Source organism: Lissotriton helveticus, chromosome 11, assembly GCF_964261635.1.
Source record: "Lissotriton helveticus chromosome 11, aLisHel1.1, whole genome shotgun sequence".
Classification (NCBI taxonomy): domain Eukaryota; kingdom Metazoa; phylum Chordata; class Amphibia; order Caudata; family Salamandridae; genus Lissotriton; species Lissotriton helveticus.
The window spans coordinates 823,217,144-823,240,276 of NC_136072.1; the positions used below are offsets into that span (position 1 = coordinate 823,217,144).

Genomic DNA, 23,133 nt, shown 5'->3' on the forward strand with positions numbered 1-23,133 from the left:
AGGCCGGTAGGGCGGGGGCCAAAGCAGTTGATGTCCTCTTCTTTTTTCTGGGTCAGCACAGCTCTTTTGTCCTTCTCGTTTCTTCCTCAAATCAGAGGAAGCAAGGTTCAGGGTTCCTCTAAATACTAGATTGTGAGGCGTTCAAGGGCAGGGGGGTTTGCAGGTCGGGACCAGTAGGTCCCTTCCTTGGGGTGGGTACACCCCCTATTAAGCCACCTCCATTGGGAGGGGGTATAAGTCTCTCCCTAATTGGCTGAGTCCCCTCATATTCAGGATGGAGGGGACTGAGATATGTGCTTCACCTCGCCTCCCCCATCTGAGAAGTAGAGTAGGGAAAGGTAGGCACACCTCCCTTCTTAGCTTGGTTTCCCCGCTGATTCCCCTGCCCAAAGTGGGGGCCAGAACCGGTGGCAGCCAGTTGTTCAGGGCAGCAAAAGGCAGGGCCAGCTTCCAAAGGCGGCAGGCCTTTAAAGCTTTCCCTTTCGTGGTCACCTATTCTGTGGGAGGAGACATGACACCTCTGCGCAGAATGGGCTTAGTTTCTGGACCCAAAGAGTCGAGGCTCTTGACTTAGGGGTCCAAAAGCCTGTCTGGTGGTGCCGAATGGCGGGCAGACATTCAGAAACCACACCAGGGCTGGTCGATTTTCAGGGGGCAGATCTAAGATGCCCTCTGCATGCATTTTACATTAAAACCAACTCTGGCATCAGTGTGGGTTTAATGTACTGAGGTTTGCTACCAAACGTCACGGTTTTTAGTAAAGCCATTATGGAGCTGTGTAGTTAGTAATGACCAACTCCCAAACCAAATACTCTTTATGGCTTTACTACACTTACACTGTCTAAGAATGGTCTTAGACACTGCAGGGGTACAGGGCTCATGCCACTGTACCCTCTACTTAGAGCTAGTGCACCCCACTAGAGGGGTTACTTAACTAGGTCAGTGGGTTGCAGGCATGGCACATAGGGATGTGTGCCATGTCGACTCTTGACTTTTCACTGCACTAAAACATGCAGCCTGCAATGGCAGGGTGTGGGTGTTTAAGGTACATGGCCTCTAAGGGTACACTGTGGCCTTTCTTGGTCACAGTGCCCTTGGTACCCATGCTACCTTTTACAAGGGGCTTACCTGTGGCCAGAGAAATGCAAATTGTGGTTACAAAGGCACAGTCTTTGGAAAGAACACAGGCCCTGGGAACCTGATTGGCAGGGACCCAGGGCTCATCAAGTCAGGATGGATCACGTGTAAGGCAAAAAGTGAGGAGTAACCTTGAAAAAAGGGTCACTTCCCTACAGCTCGGCTCTAAAAAAACACAAGCAGCAGGTACCATGCTAATAAAAGGTGCAAGGCTAAACAAGTCCCCTAACGTAAGAGTAGCACATTTGAGGTGAACAGACAGAGACTCCAACATGGATTCCCCAGAGTGATGGGATGTGGTCCAGCAGTCAGAGCTGCCAACTTAGGAGCTGGAGATTCATGTTTGAGCTTCAGCGTCGGCTCAACATCCTGTGAATCTTGGCAAATCACTTAATCTTCCCTCTGGCACCTAAAATGTATTAATGTATTGATTTAAAATAATTGTTTAAAAATTAAAAAGCATCGATGTCAGAGGAGATGTGGGGGGCATGCAGACACTGTTCAGAAAGACAAAGAGCTAAAGTGGCCTTCGAAGGTGTAGATAAAAATCTGTGGTTGGGGCAGCACAGGAGATCAAACTGTTCCCCCTGGGGAAGCGGTGGAGGAGGGGAGGGTGCAAGATTGTTAAAAATGCGAAATGTAAAGTAAGCAAATATGAAATGCGGAGGGAAACAGGACGTTGGTGACGGGACACTGATAAGAGAAGCAAACGTGAAACAAGCATTGCTAAATTCAGAAAAAAATGTTGCAGACAATAGAAATGCAAGATAAGTAAGTGGCAAACACATGAACCAATGAAAAGCAAGGAAAGTAAGGAGACCGGATAAAAGTCCCTTTTAAGATTTATATTAAATACCATGGATTTCACAAGCACCGCGCAATAGCTGTGCAGGCGAAACCTGAAAACAAAATCTACAGTAAACAAACATGAAACGTAAAGGGAAATAGGACTTTGGTGACGGGAAATTGATAAGAGAAGCAAAAGAGAAACAAGCATTGTTAAATGCAGGACAAATGCTACAGTGAATAGAAAGGCAGGAAAAGTATGTAGCAAGCACATGAACCAATGAAAAGCAAGGGAAGTAAGGAGGCGGGATGAAAGTCCCTTTTAAGATTTATATTAAATACAATAGATTTCACAAGCACAGCGCAAACCCTGTGCAGACAAAACCCAAAAACGGATCCACAGCAGCTAAATCGTATTGGACATTAGGTGTAAAGATAGGAAGCCCAATAAAAAGAAGCGTCACCCATGAAATTCAATCGATCCAGCTAACCAAAGATGGGAGCATCTTCACTGGCACTATGTTTGATATTATTTATAGTTTTTGCACAGCGCTCCAAGCACAAGCTGCCACCTGGGGGCTCAGGGAGACTTACAGAAGACAACGGGACAATTAACAGGGTATGCAGTAGATAAATGATCATAAATCAAAAGTGATCAGAGGGGAAATTCGGTGAAGTCCTCAGATGCCTCCAAAAGCAGGTAAAGCCTTGAAAGAGAGGACAGTACAATATTGGACTAGTCTAAGTCCTATGATGGGCATGATAGTGAAAGTGAGTATGAGGAAAAATCAGACTGGAGCCTGGTTGTAATTTACATTCAGCTAGTGTAATCTTGTGTAAATTCAAATTATTGGGTTTTGCATATCTCACAAAATTACTTTCTCGCAAAATGCTTTTTCACATACTTTTTGCTTGCCCAAGATTGGTTTAAATAGAAAAATTCTTGTAGGAAACTGGATAAATCTTTTGAGGGTGAACTGCATGTATTACGCCAATGAAACCAGATGATCATTGTAAATGTAAATGTAAATGTAGTATACTTGTAAAGCGCACAGCTGCCCCAGCAACGGGGCGTCCCGGCGCTGTATAACTCTGGGGAACCCGTCCTGGCTTTCCCTGTGGGATGGTCCCTTGCTGGGAGTCCCCAAGGTGGAGCCAGGCATCCCCGGAATTGGTGGGGCCGTTGTGGAGATTAGGCAAGCTAATGCCCAGAGTTGCCGAGTGGAACCCCTGATTAGAGTAAGCACCGAAGCGAGAATTATCGAGTCCGCTGACCAAGGTCCACGACCCTGCCGCGTCGGGAATTGAACCCTGGTCCCAGGCTGACTTCTGCTCTCAGGCCTGCCGCCTCTAACCAGTGAGCTACACTACTCCATTGCTGTAAATCAATCGGTCAATGCATCTTTTGAGACTTTTCAACATGCATGTCTGATGTTACTGCTAAGCTAAGGGGAGAACACCCTAAAATTCAATATGGATAAAAGAGAGACAATTATTTAATCTGTCCTTTTCTGTCAGATTTCTGGACCTCGTTTCTGGCTAGCCCTCCTGGTAGATGCAGTTAAGGATCGTAGCTTTTTGAGGGATGACAAGCTCACTCTTGGAAACAGGTTAACTATCTCACTTCTACCTGCTTTTTCTTGCTAAGAGTGATGAGAAAAATTCTCAGTTGAGTGGTGCACTCAGTAGTGGTTCAGTAGCCTGCTTTTTATCTAGGTGCGCCTGTTTGATTGCTAACGCAATTTCAGAGGATTCAAAATGAAGTGGGGAGGCTCATTCTGGGTTTATCCTGGTATTTTTCCACCTCTGCTGCTTTATGGTTTAAATCTTTTTTATTGGTTTCAACAAACAGAAGAAAGAGACAGCGGCACTCTGCTCCTATAACAGTACAAGTGGGCCCAGCAGGTCGCGATGAATTATATTACCACAGGCAAACAGCATGGAGCGGGCCTTCAAACAAGAGACGGTCAAGAACCACCCAAGATAAGGAAACAACCCATCCCTACCCCTGCGCCCCCCACCCCCTCCCTCCCCTCATCCACCATAAAGTAAGGGAAAAGAGAAGGGGAAAAACTCAGGAGGCAAGGCACTGCTCTCAGCACCTGGTTTTGCATGGCTTTCGGGGTGTAGCATCCGGAATTGGTGTATCCGGAAGGCGAAGGAGATGCAGATACCTGGGACATGTCAGTTCCCGGAATTCTGACGTTAACAGTTTGAGAATCGGTCGCCAGAGCTCCGGAAACTCAGACCCCCTACCCGCCAGTGTCAATGTAAGCTTTTCCATGCCCAGGACTGACCATAGTCTGTGAAGCCATCCGGAATGGGTCGAAGATTGAGTAGTGCGCCAGTGGGCCAAGATATTCTGGGTCACTGCATCCAAAGCAATTGCAATCAATCGTCCTCTATGTGATTTAAGGGGGTATGTCAGGGGATTTGGGAGGCCCAAAAGGACATATACGATGGAAAACGCGGAATCTGCGTGTCAAGGTGCATGTCTACCTCATCTAGGACTTGGGTCCAGTAAGCTCGTTTGACCTGGCAGCCCCAAAGAATGTGTTCTAGTGTGCCCGCCTCCCCGCATCCCCTCCAACAACGGTCGCTTCTACTTTTGTCGAATTGGTGAATGCGTTCAGGGGTATAGTACCAGTATGTGGCAACCTTGGTGAGCGTCTCCGTAAGGCCCATATGGTACGCTGAGTGTCTAGCCCTATAATAGATTCCCTCCCATTCTTTGTGGCTCAGGGTTCTACCCAGATCCCGCTTCCATCTGGCGCGGCTGGCATTGTAGGTGTGTGTGGTGGGAGTCAGCAGCATCTTGTAGATATAAGAGATTGGCTTCATATCTGAGGTGCGTGTGATTAACCACTTCTCATATGTCATCAGCAGACGCTGCGCGTTTGGTCGGATCGTGGGTTGTATTGCCCAGTGTCTAACCTGTAGATAAGGCAGGTGTTCATGCTCCGAGAGGCCGTAATACTCTCTAAACCGTGGAAAGGGGATGATGCCCTCCAGGTCAAAAAGATGACCCAAGGATCTGCAGGGGGAGGAGCGCCACTTACCAAAGGCAGAGGCCGCCATGCCGGGGTGGAACTCTGGGTTGTCAAATAACGGGGTAAAGGGCGACGGGAAGGTGGTGAGCTGTTTGAAAATGTTTGTGCGGTCCCAGGAGTCCACAATAGTGCCCTTGATGTAGGAAGCGTAGAGGTTCGGGGGCCTATGTGGTCGGTTTAATAAAGGCACCCCTTGGAGAGGTCTACCTGCCTCCGCCTGATCCTGGAACAGCCAGTGTTTTCCGGATTCAAGGCGCTGCCACTCCACTAGGTATATAAGCTGGGAAGCGTGGAAATAAAGCTGAAGATCCGGAATTCCCACTTCTCCCCTTTCTGGCGGCAGTATCGCCACTTGGTGGCGGAAACGAGGCTTACGGCCATGCCATGTAAAGCGTGCTAGGTCCACCTGTGTACTCTGGATCCAGCCCTGTGGGGGTCGGATAGGAAGAGTCTGAAAAAAGTACAGAATTTGAGGGAGGATCGTCATCTTAACGGCTGCAATCTGACCCAGCCAGGACAGAGTGCAGCGTTGCCAGCTATTAAGGACCGCACAAATTTGTTTGTGCAGAGTAGAGTAATTAATTTTGGCCGTGGCGGGGATGGTAGTGCCCAATTGAACCCCCAAATACGGGACTGCTGTTGATGCCCATATCACCTGGTGTTCCTCCTGTAGATGAGTGAGAGTATTCGGCGATAGGGAGATGCCCAAGGCTATAGATTTATCCATGTTTATCTTAAACCTTGACCCCAGAGCAAAACTGTGTAATTCAACAGAGAGGGCACGCATGGCCGCAATTAGATCGAAAATGGAGAGGAGTATATCGTCTGCACACAGGCTAACTGAATGGATGTCGCCCCCGAACTTCATACCCGTGATACGAGGGTGCTGCCGAATCCGGAGCGGTAATTGCAAACACAACAGTGATGGACAGAATGTGGATCAATGTCACACATTCACCCCAGTCCAAAGATCTGGGCCCAAATCCATCGTTTTTCCACTCCACACCACCCTGATTTGGGCCTAGATCTTTGGACTGGGGTGAATGTGTGACATTGATCCACATTCTGTCCATCATTGTTGTGTTTGCAGTTACCGCTCTAAGTGTACTGCGGATGCTCAGACGTGAGTCCCAGGCACTCCACACCACTGGAATCAAGCTAGCCGGGCTGAAGAGAGGTGTTACCTCGAAACCGGGCCGGTCCTCGGATGCTTGTTTCCATTCTGGGAAGGACATGGCTTTTGTAGTTCGGACTGGACTGTTCCCATGGGGCACAGGGTCAGCGCTGATTTGCATATCGCCATTGTCTAACCCAGGGTGGTGTGGAGTGGAAAAACGATGGATTTGGGCCCAGATCTTTGGACTGGGGTGAATGTGTGACATTGATCCACATTCTGTCCATCATTGTTGTGTTTGCAGTTACCGCTCTAAGTGTACTGGGGATGCTCAGACGTGAGTCCCAGGCACTCCACACCACTGGAATCAAGCTAGCCGGGCTGAAGAGAGGTGCTACCTCGAAACCGGGCCGGTCCTCGGATGCTTGTTTCCGTTCTGGAAAGGACATGGCTTTTGTAGTTCGGACTGGACTGTTCCCATGGGGCACAGGGTCAGCGCTGATTTGCATATCGCCATTGTCTAACCCAGGGTGGTGTGGAGTGGAAAAACGATGGATTTGGGCCCAGATCTTTGGACTGGGGTAAATGTGTGACATTGATCCACATTCTGTCCATCATTGTTGTGTTTGCAGTTACCGCTCTAAGTGTACTGGGGATGCTCAGACGTGAGTCCCAGGCACTCCACACCACTGGAATCAAGCTAGCCGGGCTGAAGAGAGGTGTTACCTCTAAACCGGGCCGGTCCTCGGATGCTTGTTTCCGTTCTGGGAAGGACATGGCTTTTGTAGTTCGGACTGGACTGTTCCCATGGGGCACAGGGTCAGCGCTGATTTGCATATCGCCATTGTCTAACCCAGGGTGGTGTGGAGTGGAAAAACAATGGATTTGGGCCCAGATCTTTGGACTGGGGTGAATGTGTGACATTGATCCACATTCTGTCCATCATTGTTGTGTTTGCAGTTGCCGAATCCGGAGCGCCAATGGCTCCATATATAGTGCAAAGAGGAGGGGTGACAATGGACACCCCTGGCTTGTGCCCCGCCCTATGGGGAACCGAGAGGACGTGTGGCAATTCACACGAACTGTAGCCCAGGGGGAGCGGTAACAGTTAAGGATCCTAGTTCGTAGTTTCTCCCCAAAACCAGCCGCCATTTAGACCATTTCCAAATAAGGCCAGTGTACCCTATCGAAAGCCTTTTCGGCATCGATGGTCAGGAGTATACATTCCTTCTGAGTGCGGGACGCCTGTTCAATCAGATGGAGGATGCGTTTGGTGTTGTCACTGGTCTACCTTTGCGGGATAAAGCCTGCGTGGTCAGGATCGACCAACTGGGGCATGTATGGGCTGAGGCGAGCCGCTATTATACTAGTGTACAGCTTAAGATCTATGTTTAGGAGAGAAATGGGTCGATATGCCCCACATGACGATGTATCCATCCCTGGTTTGGGGATTACCACTATAGCCGCCTCAAGCATGTCCCCGGGGATGGCTCCATCCTGGTCGAAGGTATTGTACAGGACCGTCAGGATCGGCGTCAGCTGAGTACAGAAGGTCTTATAAAAGGCGGCCGAGTATCCATCTGGGCCTGGCGATTTGCCTAGTTTAAGCCTGGAGATCGCGGAAATAACTTCTTCCCTCTGGATTTCCCTCTCTAGATGCTCAACTTGGGACTGCAACAGTGAGGGCAAGTGGGACTGGGCTATGGATTCAGCGATATCCTGATTATCTAATGTATCCCCAGAGTAGAGTCCGGCGTAATAACCCCGTAATCTCTCTGCTATGGTGGCATCCTCGGTCGTTAACTCTCCCCCCGACGTCCAGATCGCTTGGATCCCATGTCACTGCCTACTCTCCCTCAATTTATTTGCTAATAGCCAGCCACATCTGTTCCCTCCCATGTAGTAGGAATGGCGAAGCCTGAGTGCAGCGTATTCGGCCTTGTCCTGGTCTGTAGCAGCCAAGTGTTTATGTTCCGTGCACAACTGACGCCAGGCTCGAGAAGCCCCAGTGCGCTGATGCATCTGTTCCAATTCAGCAACCCTTCTCGTGAGGTCAGTGCGCTTGCGCTCTCTCTCCGCATTATCAGCAGTTGATATAGCTATAAAGACTCCCCGCAGGACTGCTTTTAGTGCACCCCACTGCGTGGCCGATGAAGTGTCTTTATTGGGGTTGTGCTCTAAAAAGTCTGAGATAGCCTTCCTGACTTGTTCTACCACAGAGGTGCGATGTAGCAATGTGTCTCTCAGGCGCCAGTGTCGCTGAGGGCACGTCGAGGCCGGCAGCAGGAAGGAGGCCAGACACGGGGAGTGATCGGAGAAGGTAGCTGTGAGGATATCAGTGTCTGAGACAAAAGCCCTCAGTGAGGAGGAGCAAAGGAAATAATCCAGTTGTGCATATGTTTTATGCGCCCCGGAGTAGAATGTATAGCTACGGGTGTGGGGGTGAAGGTGGCGCCAAAGATTGATGAGCCCCAGCTCATGGAGGCGGGGCTGCCCCTGGATCGTAAGTGCCCCTACCTGGTGGGATCTTTGACAGGATCGGTCTAGGTCATTATCAAAGACAATATTGAGGTCCCCCCCAATAGCAATTGGAGGTCTGTCGTGGCTGCTGCCTCATTGAGAGCCTGAAAGAGAAACTTGAGCTGGCCATTTGTTAGGTGCATAGATGGACCCAACCACAAATGTCATCCCACCCAAGGAGAATTGGTATGTAAGTAAACGGCCCTTTATCTCGGCTTCCTTCTGAAAGACCCTGCCCTGGAATAGGCGGGAGTCCAGTATAGCCACCCCAGCTGTTTTAGAGGTATTAGAGGAGAATAATTGTATCGGGAAAGCTCGGGATTTAAGCCTGTGATGGTCTTTAGGAAGGAGATGCGTTTCTTGTAACAGGCATATGTCTGCCTTGGAATGCTCGAGGTAGTTCAGGACTGATCGTCGCTTAATGGGGTTATTTAAGCCCCTGACGTTGAGTGTAAGGATATTAAGTGGAGCCCGTGTCATCCCTAATTGGCGTGGTGGGCAGGGCGCTGAGTATAGTGCATCCTGACAGAGTGAGCAAAAATAAACTAGGTAGCTACAATACCTCGGTGTCGAGGAAGGACGAAGCCAAAAACGAAAAAAGAAGGTGGACGAGGGAACCCATACCCCAAACTAAAACCCCTAAAAAAACATAAACTTATTGCAAATGCAAACGGCAACAAGGAAAGGTAAAGCAGGAAGAAAGGATATGTCCAGGAAAATCGTCCCCCATCCTGGTTAGGCCAGGAGGTCGTCATATGGGGCTTGAATTGTGACCAACAGAGGGGATCTTGTCTCCTCCCACCGTCCGCCGCAGGTCGAAAGGCCAGAGCCAAGTCCGCCGTAGGACCCCTCAACACTCAGCCGCCTGTTCCTCCCCCGCCAGGGCCTCCATAGCCAGAGCCAGGGCATCTCGCTGATTCTTGACGATGTCCGCTTTGTCCGGCTTAAGGAACCGCCTGTGACATCTCTGGCGTTGCCACCCCGAGGGTGTGACCTCAGGCCCGAGGCACCGCTCTGGGCGTCGTCTTCAACTGGAAGTGCCAGGCCCAGAAGCCGACAGGACTCAACCAGGGAGTGCATCAGATGCAGCTTACCATTGAAGCGAAATATGAGTCTAAATGGGTGTCCCCAGGAGTATTGGATGCCCTGTTGCCGTAAATGTTCTGTCACGGGGCAGAATTGTCGCCGGCGCTGCAAGGTAATCAGAGCCAGGTCCTGATTGAGAACCGGGTTGTGCCCCTTGTATGAGATAGGATGGAGGGACCTCGCTTTGGAGAGGATAGTCTCTTTGATCTTGAAATCCTGGAGGCACACCAGAATGTCCGCCGGGGGGGCGTTAGGCGCCCGTGGGGGGCCAACGCGATGCGCCCTGTCCAACACAATAGCCATATCTCCCGGGACCGCCAGGATATGGCGAAAGAGGCCCTCTGTGAATGCAAAGAGGTCTGCTTTGTCCTCGGTGGGTTTAACTCCCCGGATTCTTATGTTGTGTCTGCGTGACCTGTTCTCAAGGTCCTCGAGGTGTACCTGAGTGTCAGGATGCTGATCCTGCAGACAAAGGATCTCCTGTTGCAACATGTTAACATCGAACATGGGCGCTTCGTGTCGCTCCTCCAGAGTAGCCACTCTTTCCCCCACGCTGTCAAAGTCCCTGTGGATCTCCATGAGCTCTGCTATCAATTCTGTTTTGACAGCCTGGATGTCTGCCCGGAGGGTGACTCCAGAAAAGCCTTAGTAATGGGTTCACTGCCCACTTCCGGGGTCGTTTGCGGGGACGCCATCTTAGGCGCGGTTGCTGTCGCACCAGGGAGGGCTCTGCCAAAGTTATCCATTTGAGTCTTCACTTTCCGTGGCCTGGATGATGACATGCTCAGCGGGGTAGCTATGCAGGGAGACCACCGACCAGCGCTCCACACCGAGCCGCTATGTTGAAACCCCCCCGGCACTCACGGAGTGCAATTGTCACGGAAGCCCGCCAATGGTCTTGCCTTTCCCTCCTCGAGGCCGTGTCGCAGTCCACAGTGCCCATCCGGCGGGGCGCACCACACCGCGTTTTCAGCACTGGAGTGCCACCAGTCACCAATAACCCAGCTCAGCACCAGGCCCCCCTGTTATCCTAAGCAGCCTCGAGAAACAGGTGCAGCCCAACTTTCCTAGCCGCTACCTGGGCCCAGTATGGTCGTCGCCCTCCAGTGCAGATCTCAGGGTTCCGCTCCAGCCAATCCACGGGAGTAGAGGGGTCAGCCTGCCGGTCTCGACTCCGCTCTGTCACAGTCCCTCAGTTGCGGCAGTCTGCCGCGAGTCCCGGCTGTTGTCCCAGCACTTTTATCGACGCGCGCCTCTTCTGCAAGTCTTTGGCGCCGGACCACACGCCTCAAAATGTCGGCTGTCTGTCACTTCAGCCCTGCAGGGGCCAGCGGGGAGGGGGACACAGGCAGGCCGCGCCGAACCACCGCAGCACCACGTCCCAGCTCTCCCGCCGCACCACCAACTCCCCCGAGGACAGCCGCCTGGGGGCCACCTCACCTCTCACTGCTGAAGCACATCGCCGCCGTGAGACCGCCACCTCCTCACTGACAATTAGTCCCTCCTGCGTCTGCTCCCGACTCTGGGGTCGGGGCCCATAGGCGTCACCATCCGGCCAACCCCGTCCTGGGGTCTATGTCGGTGGCCAAAGGCGAAGGTGAGGGCTGCTCCCGCAATCCGCTGCGGCTACAGCCGTCCTGCAGCACCCCGGTGCCTCTCTGCGCCAGGAATCTGGGCCACCGCCGGTCAAGGGACCATGCCCGGCGCTGTCCTCCACGCCCGGCAGCTTGCGCCGTCTAAGCCCGTCCACGCACGCCCCGCAGGCCTCCGCAATCGATGCGTGCCACGACAGCCTCCGCCAGGGCTACCCCTAAATTGAGGCCACGGCTGCGGCGTGCCACCCGGGCGCTGGCCTCTTCGTCTCCGGAGCCGGCGTTCACCTCCCGGACCAGCCTGTCACCGCATCGGGGCACCGGACACAACTAGCAAGCCTCAGGGACACTCCGGAGCTCTGCGGTAAGCTGATCGATGCTGTTTTGGCAGACGGCAGGCGGGAGCTCGGAAAGACACGTCCTAGCTCTCCGCCATCTTTGCCACGCCCCCCACCTCTGCTGCTTTAGACTACCTTTATTGGCTACCTCTGAGTAGACACATTAGTTTTGAATCTTTGTGACTTGTTCACAGAGAATTTATATGGGTCTGGACCTGGCTAGCTCAAAAATAAATTTTCCTTCTATGTCCACCATTGTAATCTGAGATCCTCTGATACCTCCCTATTGGTAGTCCGAGACTGAAGCATACTCGGGTCCTGGAGATGGTACTTTTCTATAGCAGTTGCACTGATGTGGAACACATTTCCAATGACCCAACAGAAAACCTCTCACCTTTTATGCTTTCGAAGGTCCTTAAAATCCTGACCACACCACACAACTTGGGGTTCTACCACATTGGACAGGTTTTGGAGTATTGCTGCTTATTAGAAGTGCTGCATTTGGACATACCTCTCTCTCCTAAGCTTGTTTTATTGCATATCACAGACAAAATTGGGGGAAAGATCTACAAAAGACATTTATTATTCCTGGGGTTCACCCTAGCAAAAAGAAATATAGCGATGGCTTGGAAAGATCCGTCTCTGCATAAATTAAGTGCCTGGAGGGCTGGCCTTGACTGGTGTATGGGCCAGTAATAGCCTATATTTAAAGCGGGGGGTGCCTGCAGAAGCACTTTAAAATATGGAAACGATGGGCTGATTTCAGGGGTCTCCTACTGGAACCGCCCCCGCCACAACCAGCAGAAGTTGAAAACATATAGGGATATATCACAGGACAATAATGTTATTACACCGGATCATGACTCACATGGATGGGCTTGATGGGTATGACCAGGTGTTTGCTATGCGATACAAGATACATTTGTTTGTCATGTTAGAGGTAGTTGTTTACAGACCCAAATTGACTATTTCCTTGTATTACAAATACTATATAGAAGTCACCTGCTCGGAAATTATTATACTGACTGATTTATACTTCTGCTCCTTTGTAACATATTAGATTATTTTATCTGATGACACAATAAAAAAAGAGTTTTGAAAAAATAAAAATCATGACTATACGGTCAATAATCTCTTTATTATAGTCTGCTTTACCAGGCAAAGTGCCAAGACATCTGTATAAGTATTAGTACGCATTTACACATTTAGTAACATAACATAAATTAATTGTGAAACTGTATTGAGGATGCTTCAACATGTGCTGCATGAGCAACATTCCCATGTTACTTTAGAATCTGTTAGAAAAACACACTGAGCAGGATTCCCACTTGATTTGTGTACCTCAGGACATAAATAACGATTGTTTCATGCAGAGAACCGCCCAAACACATACCACGTAACAGAAGTATTTTTCACAACAATTACATATATTTCTTTTTGAAACAATATAATTACTTCACCAGGGACAGTATTGAAACCTTATATGGAACTTTAAGAACTCAAGCTTGAGTCCTCTTGTCTGAAGTCATACCCTTCTTTCTTCAAACCAGACTCAGTGCTGTCCCTTAAGATCCAAGGTTTGCCCTTAATGCTTATAGTCCTTGCTCTCACCTTTATGGTATCATATCCCTTTTCCAGGTAATCTGCGCTCGTACGTTCATCACCAATTGAAGCATAGAATTTGGTCCACCAGTCATAGTTGTCTTCCTCCTAAGTGGGGGAAGAAAACAACGTCAGTTGAGCCATACAACTGATAATCTCGGCAACCTTGAGTCAAACAGGGTACTCCGGGGTAAGCAAGAAGCACATGTCTGCTCTCTTTGATCAGGAGGCAGGGATGCTGAACTACAGCAAGGATTTTTGCACCTGTAGGTGAACACACAACTCACTGCACCTGCTGCACTACACTACCACACAGGGAATCCTGCACATGTTTGCCCTTCAGGGTACACACCCCACCCAACTCCCACTATGGAGTAAACCCTTAATTTAATTAAGCTGCACTTAAAAAATGCAATAGTTCCCATGGGGCGATTAACCACTTGTTTCAGAAGAAATTAAAGTTCAAATTTCCATAGGAGAGTTAGAAACATTTGCACCTCTGGCAGGTGGGGGGTTTGTGGGGGGCCTGGGTGACGGAGTGAATGCATGTGAATGTTTATTGGAGATAAGGGGTGAAAGGTCCCGATCCTTTACTCGCCGTATATTTGAGCAAAACATTTCTTCATTTGTGCTTGCCCTTAACAGGGGTAAACCCCTGACCCCCTAATGTGAGTAAGGTTCAAACAGGATTGTCATGGCAAGGTTCGTTATCTATGTTCTTTGCGGAAAAATTCCAATCACACATTGATTCTTTTTTGGAGGTTTTTTTATGGTGGTGTTGTCACTCTATCTGTGATAATGAGTGAACGGAACAGCCAACACGTGTTTCACCCCTTTACATGGACATCCGGCCTGGGGCTTCTTCAGGGCAGTCAGTGGATGTATCGTATATTCGGGATATACTCGGTCGCTTAAAATCTTAGAATTCTCTAAATTTCGGGCATAATACCGCTCTCGTACATCGACGGACCCTAAGATTTTAAGCGACCAAGTATATCCCGAATATACGATACATCCACTAACCGCCCTGAAGAAGTCCCAGGCCGGATGGCCATGTAAAGGGGTGAAACACGTGTTTTGGCTGCTCCGTTCACTCATTATCACAGATAGAGTGACAACACCACCATAAAAAAATCTACAGAAAAGAATCAATGTGTGACTGAAAATTTTCCGCAAAGAATATAGATAACAAACCTTGGCCTGACAATCCTGTTTGAATGCATATGAATGTGTGTGTTTTCCAAAGGATACACTGTTGTTGCCTGTGATGAAAAAGTGACTCATCTTTGGTAAAAACACTTTCCGGCCGATTCTTTATCTGACCAAGGAGTACTTGCCTTATGATTATCTAGAGGCGTAGACTGGGTCCAGAAACTTCTGTAATAGCTACCACAATTTGACAGGTAGTGCCACTGGCCTTCGTAACATCTCTCTCCTCCACACCCGCAGGCATGTTAACAGGGAGCTGGACATAGGTGCCTCCTGTGTGTGCTGACATCAGTTGTCTCCTACTTTTTCCACACACTCGAGTGTACAGCATGGCTGGTAAGATTGTATTGCTGAGGGCAGGGTGCAAAAATTAACTTGGGAACGTATTACCTTGGATGCCCACAAAATGGCTTGCTTCATGTCAGATTGGTGTCCACATCGCTAGCAATATAGATTTTGTCTGGGGGTCTTCCCCAATTTTAGGCTCATTACAGATGAAGATTCCATTGAAAGACATGCATGTGCCACAGAGTGTGAAGCACCAACAGGATACATGATGGTAGTCAACCAAGAAACTTCTGAACCATTAGGTCTGGAATAACAGCTCTCGCCTGAAACATTGATGTCTTAGCCTTACAAACAAGTTACTTACCTTCGGTAATGCCTTATCTGGTAGAGACAATATCTAGGTGCAAATTCCTCACCTTTGAATTTCCACAGGCATCTGACTGGATCCAGAAGATATTTTGTGAGCAGAACCCCTGCGTACAGTTAGATGTTATCGGTCAGCTCCGCTTGGTGTCAGTGGCAGCATCATACTAGTGTTATGTGGTGTAGGCACTTACCTAACCTAGTGGGATTACTAAACTCTCTCTTGAGTTGGAGAAAGGGTGTGCTCCACCCTTGATCTACCCAACTCTAAGCTCAGTAGAACTTACTTTATTCTAGACTTGTTTTATATGCACCTAGGTACCTATAGTGGTTTTCAGTTAGTCACTCAATGAGCATATCTGGTAAAGCAATAGCAAGCTTGGATCCAACCGCTGCATAGCAATGTGAGACGTTGGCCTGGCATATTCTGTCCACTAGTTATAGTGGGCACCTTGCACCAGTCCAAACAACCCTTATTGATGATTAGGTTTAAGACAACCTTTATTGAAAGCAATCCTAGTGGTAACTATGGAGAGCAGCCTTCAGGGTAAGTCTTGAAGGAGTGTAAAGCAGTTTGGTTTACCAGATTATAACCTCATGAATGACCAAATGAAAGGAGAACCACACCAGGTATATATAAAATATATGTATGTATCACTAACACTCTCTACTAACCCCTTTATGAGATTAGAGAGCAAAATACACAATATCAACACACTAGAACGTAAGTAAACAGCACAATATACAATGGGCCCCAGGGGGAGACCAAACCATATATTAAGAAAGTGGTATAAGAACCACGACTTGACTAGACACAGTGCCTAGAGCATGTAGAATCGCTGGGACCCCAAGGAACCACCCAAGGTAGTGACACAGGGGACCCAGGGGGGCGCGTGCAGTGTGAGAACACAGATGCGAGCTCCGTACAATCCTAAGGGAAAGTGGCAGTTGGAATTTTAAACATTAGGGACACTTCGGAGAGGACTTGGAGCAAACCCTTTATAGACTTTGAAGTTTCTAAGGCCAGCACCCATGTGAGCACCAGAGTACTCGTGTTACCTCACCCAGGAAAGCCAGGTGCATAGGTGCCAAATGGTGTCAGTAATCGTCGCTGTTTTCAATGATGAGTTGCTGCAAAGTGCTGCTGCCATGGAAAGGAAAAGTGTCAGGTGTGATCCAAGCCTGGATCGATGATGTGAAGAACCTGAAAGCAGAGGGGACAGAGTCTGGGTCACTTCAGGGTGACCAGGGGCACGATAGACCAATGCCCACCAATGTCAGGTGTTTCAGGTGCGATGAGGTGAAGCTTGACTCCGCTGCCACGGGGACCAGGAGACGTCCGTGATGACCAGAGTCCGCAGGCGAGCTGTCCCACGAAGGATGTCGAGGGGTGGGGGGTCGGTGCCTGGATCAGAGACCAACAAGCCTTGGCAACAGCAACTCACGGGGTGAGAGTAAAAAGGCTTCGGTGTGGACCAACAAGGTCCTGGTGACTCCCCAAGCGATGGAGAGTCAGGGCATGTCTCGAGCAAACAGGTAAGCCTGTAAAACGTTACAGTACCCTTCTCAGGGACCCACAAGTTGACTGACAAGGGATCGACGCCTTAACCGGCGTCAATCGACGCCGCATCAGTGTCGCTTGGACGTCGATGACAACCACAGGGGCCTCGACCGGGACGTCAACCGATGTCGATCCCACTGCAAACTGCCTAGAAGAAGCACGAGGTGCCAGGCCCGGCGTCAAACCAGGTGGTGTACCTGACGTCGATCCGGGTGCCGTCGGTGCAGGAAGCCGCACAGGGCTTGCGCTGACTTGCGGGGAGGGCTGTGCTCCGGGCCCTGGCTCAGTGGTGTTGTGTCTGCTCAGGAATCAGAGTCAACACAAACAGCCGGAGCCGGGCAAACGTCCACAACCGAAGAACCGGCATGAGTGCCTGCTACCTCTGTGGGACCCGAAGGCGCACCAGGGAGAGGGGGCGACTCAGAACAAGCATGGAGTGCCTTAGTATAAGCCTCCATTTGGGCACGCGTTTCCCCCATCACCCGGAAAGGGAAGATACAGAGGATGAGGCTGCCGTGCGCCCTTACCCGGCACAGTGTGAGAGGAATGGATGGCAGCAGCATGGACATTAGAGGAAGACCTCCGTAAGCAACGCCTGTGGTTACGCTTACCTGTTGTCGCACGGCGGTTGTGGGAGCGACGTCTGGAACAAGCCTGATCCCGAGAGGAAAAGTGTCGACGGGAGGGAGCCGGACCGGACATCCATACGGCCAGCAATTTCATGTGATGCTCCCTCAAGGACTTAGGTTTCATCCTCTGACAGGCGTCACAGTTCTTCGAGTCGTGGTGCACGCCGAGGCACCACATACAGATGAGGTGCGGGTCAGTGCCAGACATCTGACGTGCACAGGCTTCATAAGCCTTAACGCCAGAAGGCATTGCACACTGTTCCCACGACACAGAGGGTGTCGAGAAGACCCAAAAACCAGGCCAAGGAACTGCTAGTTTTCCTTGAGCCGCGCTCGGACACGGAAAAGAAGAAATCTGAAGTTAGCCCGCCGGGAGGGGCATATATGGCTCCGCTGATGTCATGTCCGTGGACAACGTCAGGGCGAAGCTGCAAATAGGTACTGCTGCGGAAAATTTGCCGGATCCAGTCTGACGCCTGGGAATATTCTAAGTTAAGGAATCTGCGGCTGGACGACTCTATCAGATTCCATCTTTTTTTGCTCACCATGCCATTCCAGTTTGGACCCAGCCATATGTAAATCAGTCTGGACCCTGCGCCTCATGGGAACAGTCCAGCCCGAACTACCAGGCCAGGTACTCCCTGGACTGGAAACAAACATCCTAGGACCGGTTTTGGGCTTTCAGCCCTCATCAGCCAGGATAGGTTGACTCCAGTGGCATGGAGAGCACGGGAGCCATGTCTGGGCATACCCATCCGACTCGGGGCGACAAAGGCAAAAAGAACAATTGATGGATAGAATGCAGAACAATGTCCTAAATTCACCCCAGTACAGAGATCTGGGCCTAAAGCCATCACTTTTTTGCTCACTATGCCGTTCCAGTTTGGACCCAGCCAAATGCAAATCAGTCTTGAGTAGGACGGGAAAGCCCCGACGTGGGTCCCGAGCTCACCGTGCCACTGGATTCAAGCTAGCCTGGCTGATGAAGGGTGATGTCCCGTAACCGGTCCCAGGATGCTTGTTTCTGGTCAAGGGAGGACCTGGCTTGGCAGTTCGGGCTTGACTGTTCCCAAGAAGTACAGGGTCAAGATTGATTTGCATATGGCTGGGTCTAAACTGGGGAGGCATGGTGAGAAAAGGAATGATGGATTTAACCCAGATCGCTTGACTGGGGGTGAATATGTTTGGTTTGCTCTGCATTTCGTCCATCATCTGTGTGTCTTTCAATTTAGGGAAGAAGCATAGAGACTTGGGTCCTGATTAGCAGGATCGCAGTCAGACTAGTCAGAAAAACATGATGACACCAGCAAAAAGTGGGGGTGACCATGAAAGCAGATCCTACTTTTCTACACAGGGGCTCCTGTGCTGGGTTTGAACCAGGTCCCCAGAAAGACATCGGGGAGAGCTTAGTTGAATGGGAGTAGCGGTTCAGAGGAGACTCCTCATTGCAGCACCTCCGTCAAGATGTTAGTCTTGACCGCCACCGAGGGTACCTGAAGGTTGCACCACCATTGCATTTGTAGCTCCCTCCTCCGTAGCCACTGTAGGGGGAGAAAGCATGAAGGTATGTGGAGACATGTCCAGTCCACTGGCATCATCCAATTTCTCACACCAGTCCATATCCTGCTCATACTGGTATTCTAAAGGATTAATTGACCCCTCCAATTCCTCAAGGTCTAGCCCTTCAGAAAAGGACTCAGGCTCTGACCTAGGACACGGGGTCCTGTTAGTGACAGAACCGGTGTCGGTCGATCACAATGGGGCTAGTGCCGGTTGTGAGCACCAGTGGCTGGATGCATTGTCGTCTGGACTGGCACCGGCACTGGGAAACGTCCTAGTGGTAGGACCGGTGCCAGTCTGGATCCATGACCGGATTCATGGGGGTCCATCGGACTGGGAGCCCCTGGCATGGAACCAGATGGGGCCACTTTTGACCCCCCAGGGCCCTAAGGCTGGGCCGCTGAAAAATTAGAGAAATGGCTTCATTAAACTTTTTTATTTGCACTGGGGTTGCTCCGGCTCCCGAAAAACTGAGGCTGCATGTAGTCAGTCCAGGCTCAGATTCCATCAAACCAGGTAAACAACGCCGATGTTTTGTTGTCATGTCCGCCGACGGACGAAGAAAAGTTGAAGCGCACTTCGACTTCTTGTGTTCTTTGTGCCTCTTACCTGAGTGCCCAGATGATTTTCAGTGGGACGAAGAGGGCTTCGGACTCCTAGAACAGTCCAGAGACCTTTCTCTCGAGCGGGACTATGACTTCCATGGAATCACATGCAAAGCCACTAGCAGCTTCAGGGACTGCTCCCTCAAAGCTTTCGGTGCCATGGCACAGCAGTCAGAACACAACTTGGATTCATGGTGTCACTTCAGACACCACAAACACATGAGGTGCCAGTCTGTAACAGACATGGCAGGGTGAAAGGCACCACTAAAACTTGTCTTCCTCAATGACATCCTCAACACACCAGGAGGAAAACACCTTAAAAAAGGTTGACAAAATGTCACAAAATTTCTGCCAAAAACTGACAGAGGCATAGCTCTTCTCTCGGATCATGGCTGGTTGGGGTGGAAAGAACTGATGTCAGAGTGCCAAGGTGGCACCTATATAGGTGACAGGGATGTCACTTCCGGCGTGGACACCAATGACAGCACATGGAGCCGACCGATGCCACCTACCAGGTACAGGGGTACTGTTCAGCAAAATAGTCTGGATCCAGTCTGATGCCTGGGGAAATTCAAAGGCAAGGAATATACGGCTAGATGTGTTTAGCAGATGTTCCAGACTCACTGCAGAGCTGGAAAAGCTGTTAAAGTGACCGTAGCCAGGACAGCCCCAGTAAAAGGCCAGAATTTGGGAGGGTAGTATACAGGATTTGGACTTGTTGATGGAAATGCCTAGAGTAGACAACAACAACATTATTTTTTGCATGTGGCTGGAATCAGCTAAGACAAGCTTGCCTTCAACAGCAAGTTACTAAGGTACAGAAATACTTGTATCTGACCTGTGAAGATGAGCCACAACCACAGACATTACCTCTGTAAAAACCAGGGGCCTCATGTAAGGCTGAAAGGTAGGATGGTGTACTTGACATGGTTGACTCTTCTACAAAAATGGAGATATTTCCTGTGAGACTGCAAGGCGGGCATTTGATAGTATGCGTGCTACAGGACCAGGGACAGTATCTAGTCCTCTTGGTTCAAGCCCAGCATAAACTGCATGAGGATCATCATCTTGAACTTTTCCTTCTTGAAGAATAAGTTTAGCAATGTGAAATCAAGATTAGGTTTCGAGCTCCCGTCCTTCTTGGGGATCAGAATGTAGAGTGAATAGCAACCCATTCCTTGCTATGCCTTGGCCATAATCTTGATTGTTCTATTGGTAAGCAACATTAATGTCTTTCTTGGAGTGGATAAATACGTTATCCACTATTGGTCATAAACAGAGTAAATGTGGCGAGGAGGATCCAGCAAGAGGAGGGCATACCAACTCGGATAATATGAAGAACCAGTTGGTACAAAATGATCAAATGCCAATAAGGTACCAATATCGTATTCAGCCTCCTATCGGCCCCAGATTTCACCTCAATGGTAAATTAACGGTGCTTACAAGTGTTACATGGAAAAGAAGCCGAGGATTGATTATGCTACTACTGCCTTGTCTTATGGCACTGCCTCTACCTCTAGCATTCCAAAAAGGTTGCACTAGCTGCTGAATGAGCTGAGAAGGATGTGTCTAGCAGAAGATGACACTTCTAGAATAGCCTGTGAACTCCCTGTACTGCTGGTGGAACTGGCACACAAGTGAGAATAATCTCAAGGAACTAGCCTTAACCAGCTCTTCTTGAAGTGCTTCAAAGCCACATCAGCCTTTTCACCAAAAATTCTGGCCCATCAAATGGCATACCCATTAAAGATGCCCAGATGTCTCCAGAAAATTTGATGGAGTTCTTTTCGGCATGGGACCTAGAAACAACGCTGCTGCCCATAGCACAAGCAAATAAGTCAGTGGTATTCAGTCCAGAATGTAGAATTTGTATAGCTATTTCTTGTCCTTCTTGAACCGTTTGTGTGAAAGTATAGAGCAAGTCCTCAGACAATTTGGGCAAAACCGTAGGGTTTGCTAGATTATCAAAGAGGCCAATGTCATTCAATGAGTGCAGTGCTTGACTGCCCAGTGGAGTGGAAGGAAAAGTGTTAGGAATGACCTTACAAGTAGAGGCGTGCAGATGGAGGTTCCCCAGAGTAAGGTGCTGTGTTATGTATTAGGGTCTCCAGCCGCTGTCCTACAGCATCTACCAATTGGGTGATTCACTGCTGGAACAGAAAAGGGTTTTGATCAAGGGGCCATGATTGGGTCACTCAAAGCAATGTAAATGGCAACAAAGGCACTGGAATACAATGCCCAGGTTGCAGGATTTCTGCCATGGTACTAGCCTGAGAGCCCAATTTAGAGTTTAGTAGATAGGTACTCCATTACAAACATGAGGAATACCCCGCCTGCCTTATTACAAGTGCATTACATCTTAATGCACTTGCAAAAAGGTGGACTGGATGTCCTTCACGTTTGTGACGGAGTACCCATCTGTCAAAACTATAAATTACACTCTTAGGGCCAGATGTACAACGCACCAATTTGCGACTCACAAATTGTGTCGCAGTTGCAACTCAAAATTTGCCACTGGCAAATTGGGATGTATATCAGTGTCTCAGCCCCTGTTAGCAATTCCTAATGGGGGTCGCAAATTACATGCCTTATGAATATTAATGAGGCTATCACAATTTGCGACCCCATTAGGAATGGCTAGCACTCTCAGGGACAGTGGCCTGCTGGGGTCAGCAGAACACCATGTCTGGGACTGCTTTTAAATGCTTTTAAATAAAGCAGTCCTTTTTTTTAAATGCAGCCCATTTTCCTTAAAGGAAAACAGGATGCATTTAAAAAAGAAAAATGAAACTTTCTGGTTTCATTTTTAGGTCTCGCATAGCGTTGCACAAGTTACTACTTGTGTAACGGTATATCTGTAAGAGACATTAGTGGCAGATTTCTTACCTTAGAATATCCCCAGGCATCAGACTGGATCTGGATGGTTTTTCGCCCATGCGCGCTGACGTCAGTTCTGTCCACGACTTTCCGCGCCAGAAACGCAGAGCCATACAAGAAACTGACCGCTGGTGCCATGAAACTAGGGCTCTGAAAGGGATGACTTTAACCCTAGAAATCAGTTCGCAGAACTGAGAGGATGGGTGGGGCGGTAAGGAATCTATCACTAACTAATGTTTCTTACAGATATATTGTTACACAAGTAGTAACTTGTGCATCTGAAAGAGACATGTTAGTAATAGATTCCTTAATGCGAACTAGGTGAGAGGAGCACTCCTATTTAAATTCTGTAAATTACAACATTCACTGTGCTTTTTTGAAAAATGTTTTATACCAAGCGTGCTACGGAGGTGACACGTTTGTCCTAACCGTGCCTCAATATTGGACCTTATCTTAAGTGTGAGAAACACTTAACCTCTGTGCACTGTTGCTACAACGCTGTGCGTTTTTCCAAATTTAACCATATAGTAAAATAATCAATACAAAACTAATCACTTTGTCTCCTTGATATTTGCTCAGTGGAGCAACAGTAATATTTTATATTTCAACCAAACATAGTTCCAAACATTATTGTATTCAATCACAATAAATCTGGTATGCTTTTCAAAATTATTAACAACAATCAAAATATACACAATATAGATTTCAAAATATCATCCTAGACGATTCTTCTTTGTGCCCAATGCATTTCAAGCTCAGCGAGCTCTTCGTCAGGGGCCTGTGGATGATCTCATAATAGTAGACCTTCGTCTAACC

General features: G+C 49.1%; 1 protein-coding gene across 3 annotated transcripts in view; it reads right to left on the minus strand.

Moving 5' to 3' along the window:
* Window positions 1-23,133, minus strand: part of LOC144792107 (myoferlin-like) — a 3,514,236-nt gene that overhangs the window by 1,193,016 nt on the left and 2,298,087 nt on the right. For 2 of the 3 annotated variants that reach the window (XM_078666975.1, XM_078666977.1), the window contains exon 18: window positions 13,235-13,333. The exons of the other annotated variant lie outside the window; for it this stretch is intronic. In XM_078666975.1, coding sequence (XP_078523101.1) covers window positions 13,235-13,333 — 99 coding nt within the window. The remainder of the gene's footprint in view (window positions 1-13,234; window positions 13,334-23,133) is intronic. 3 annotated transcript variants of the gene reach the window in all.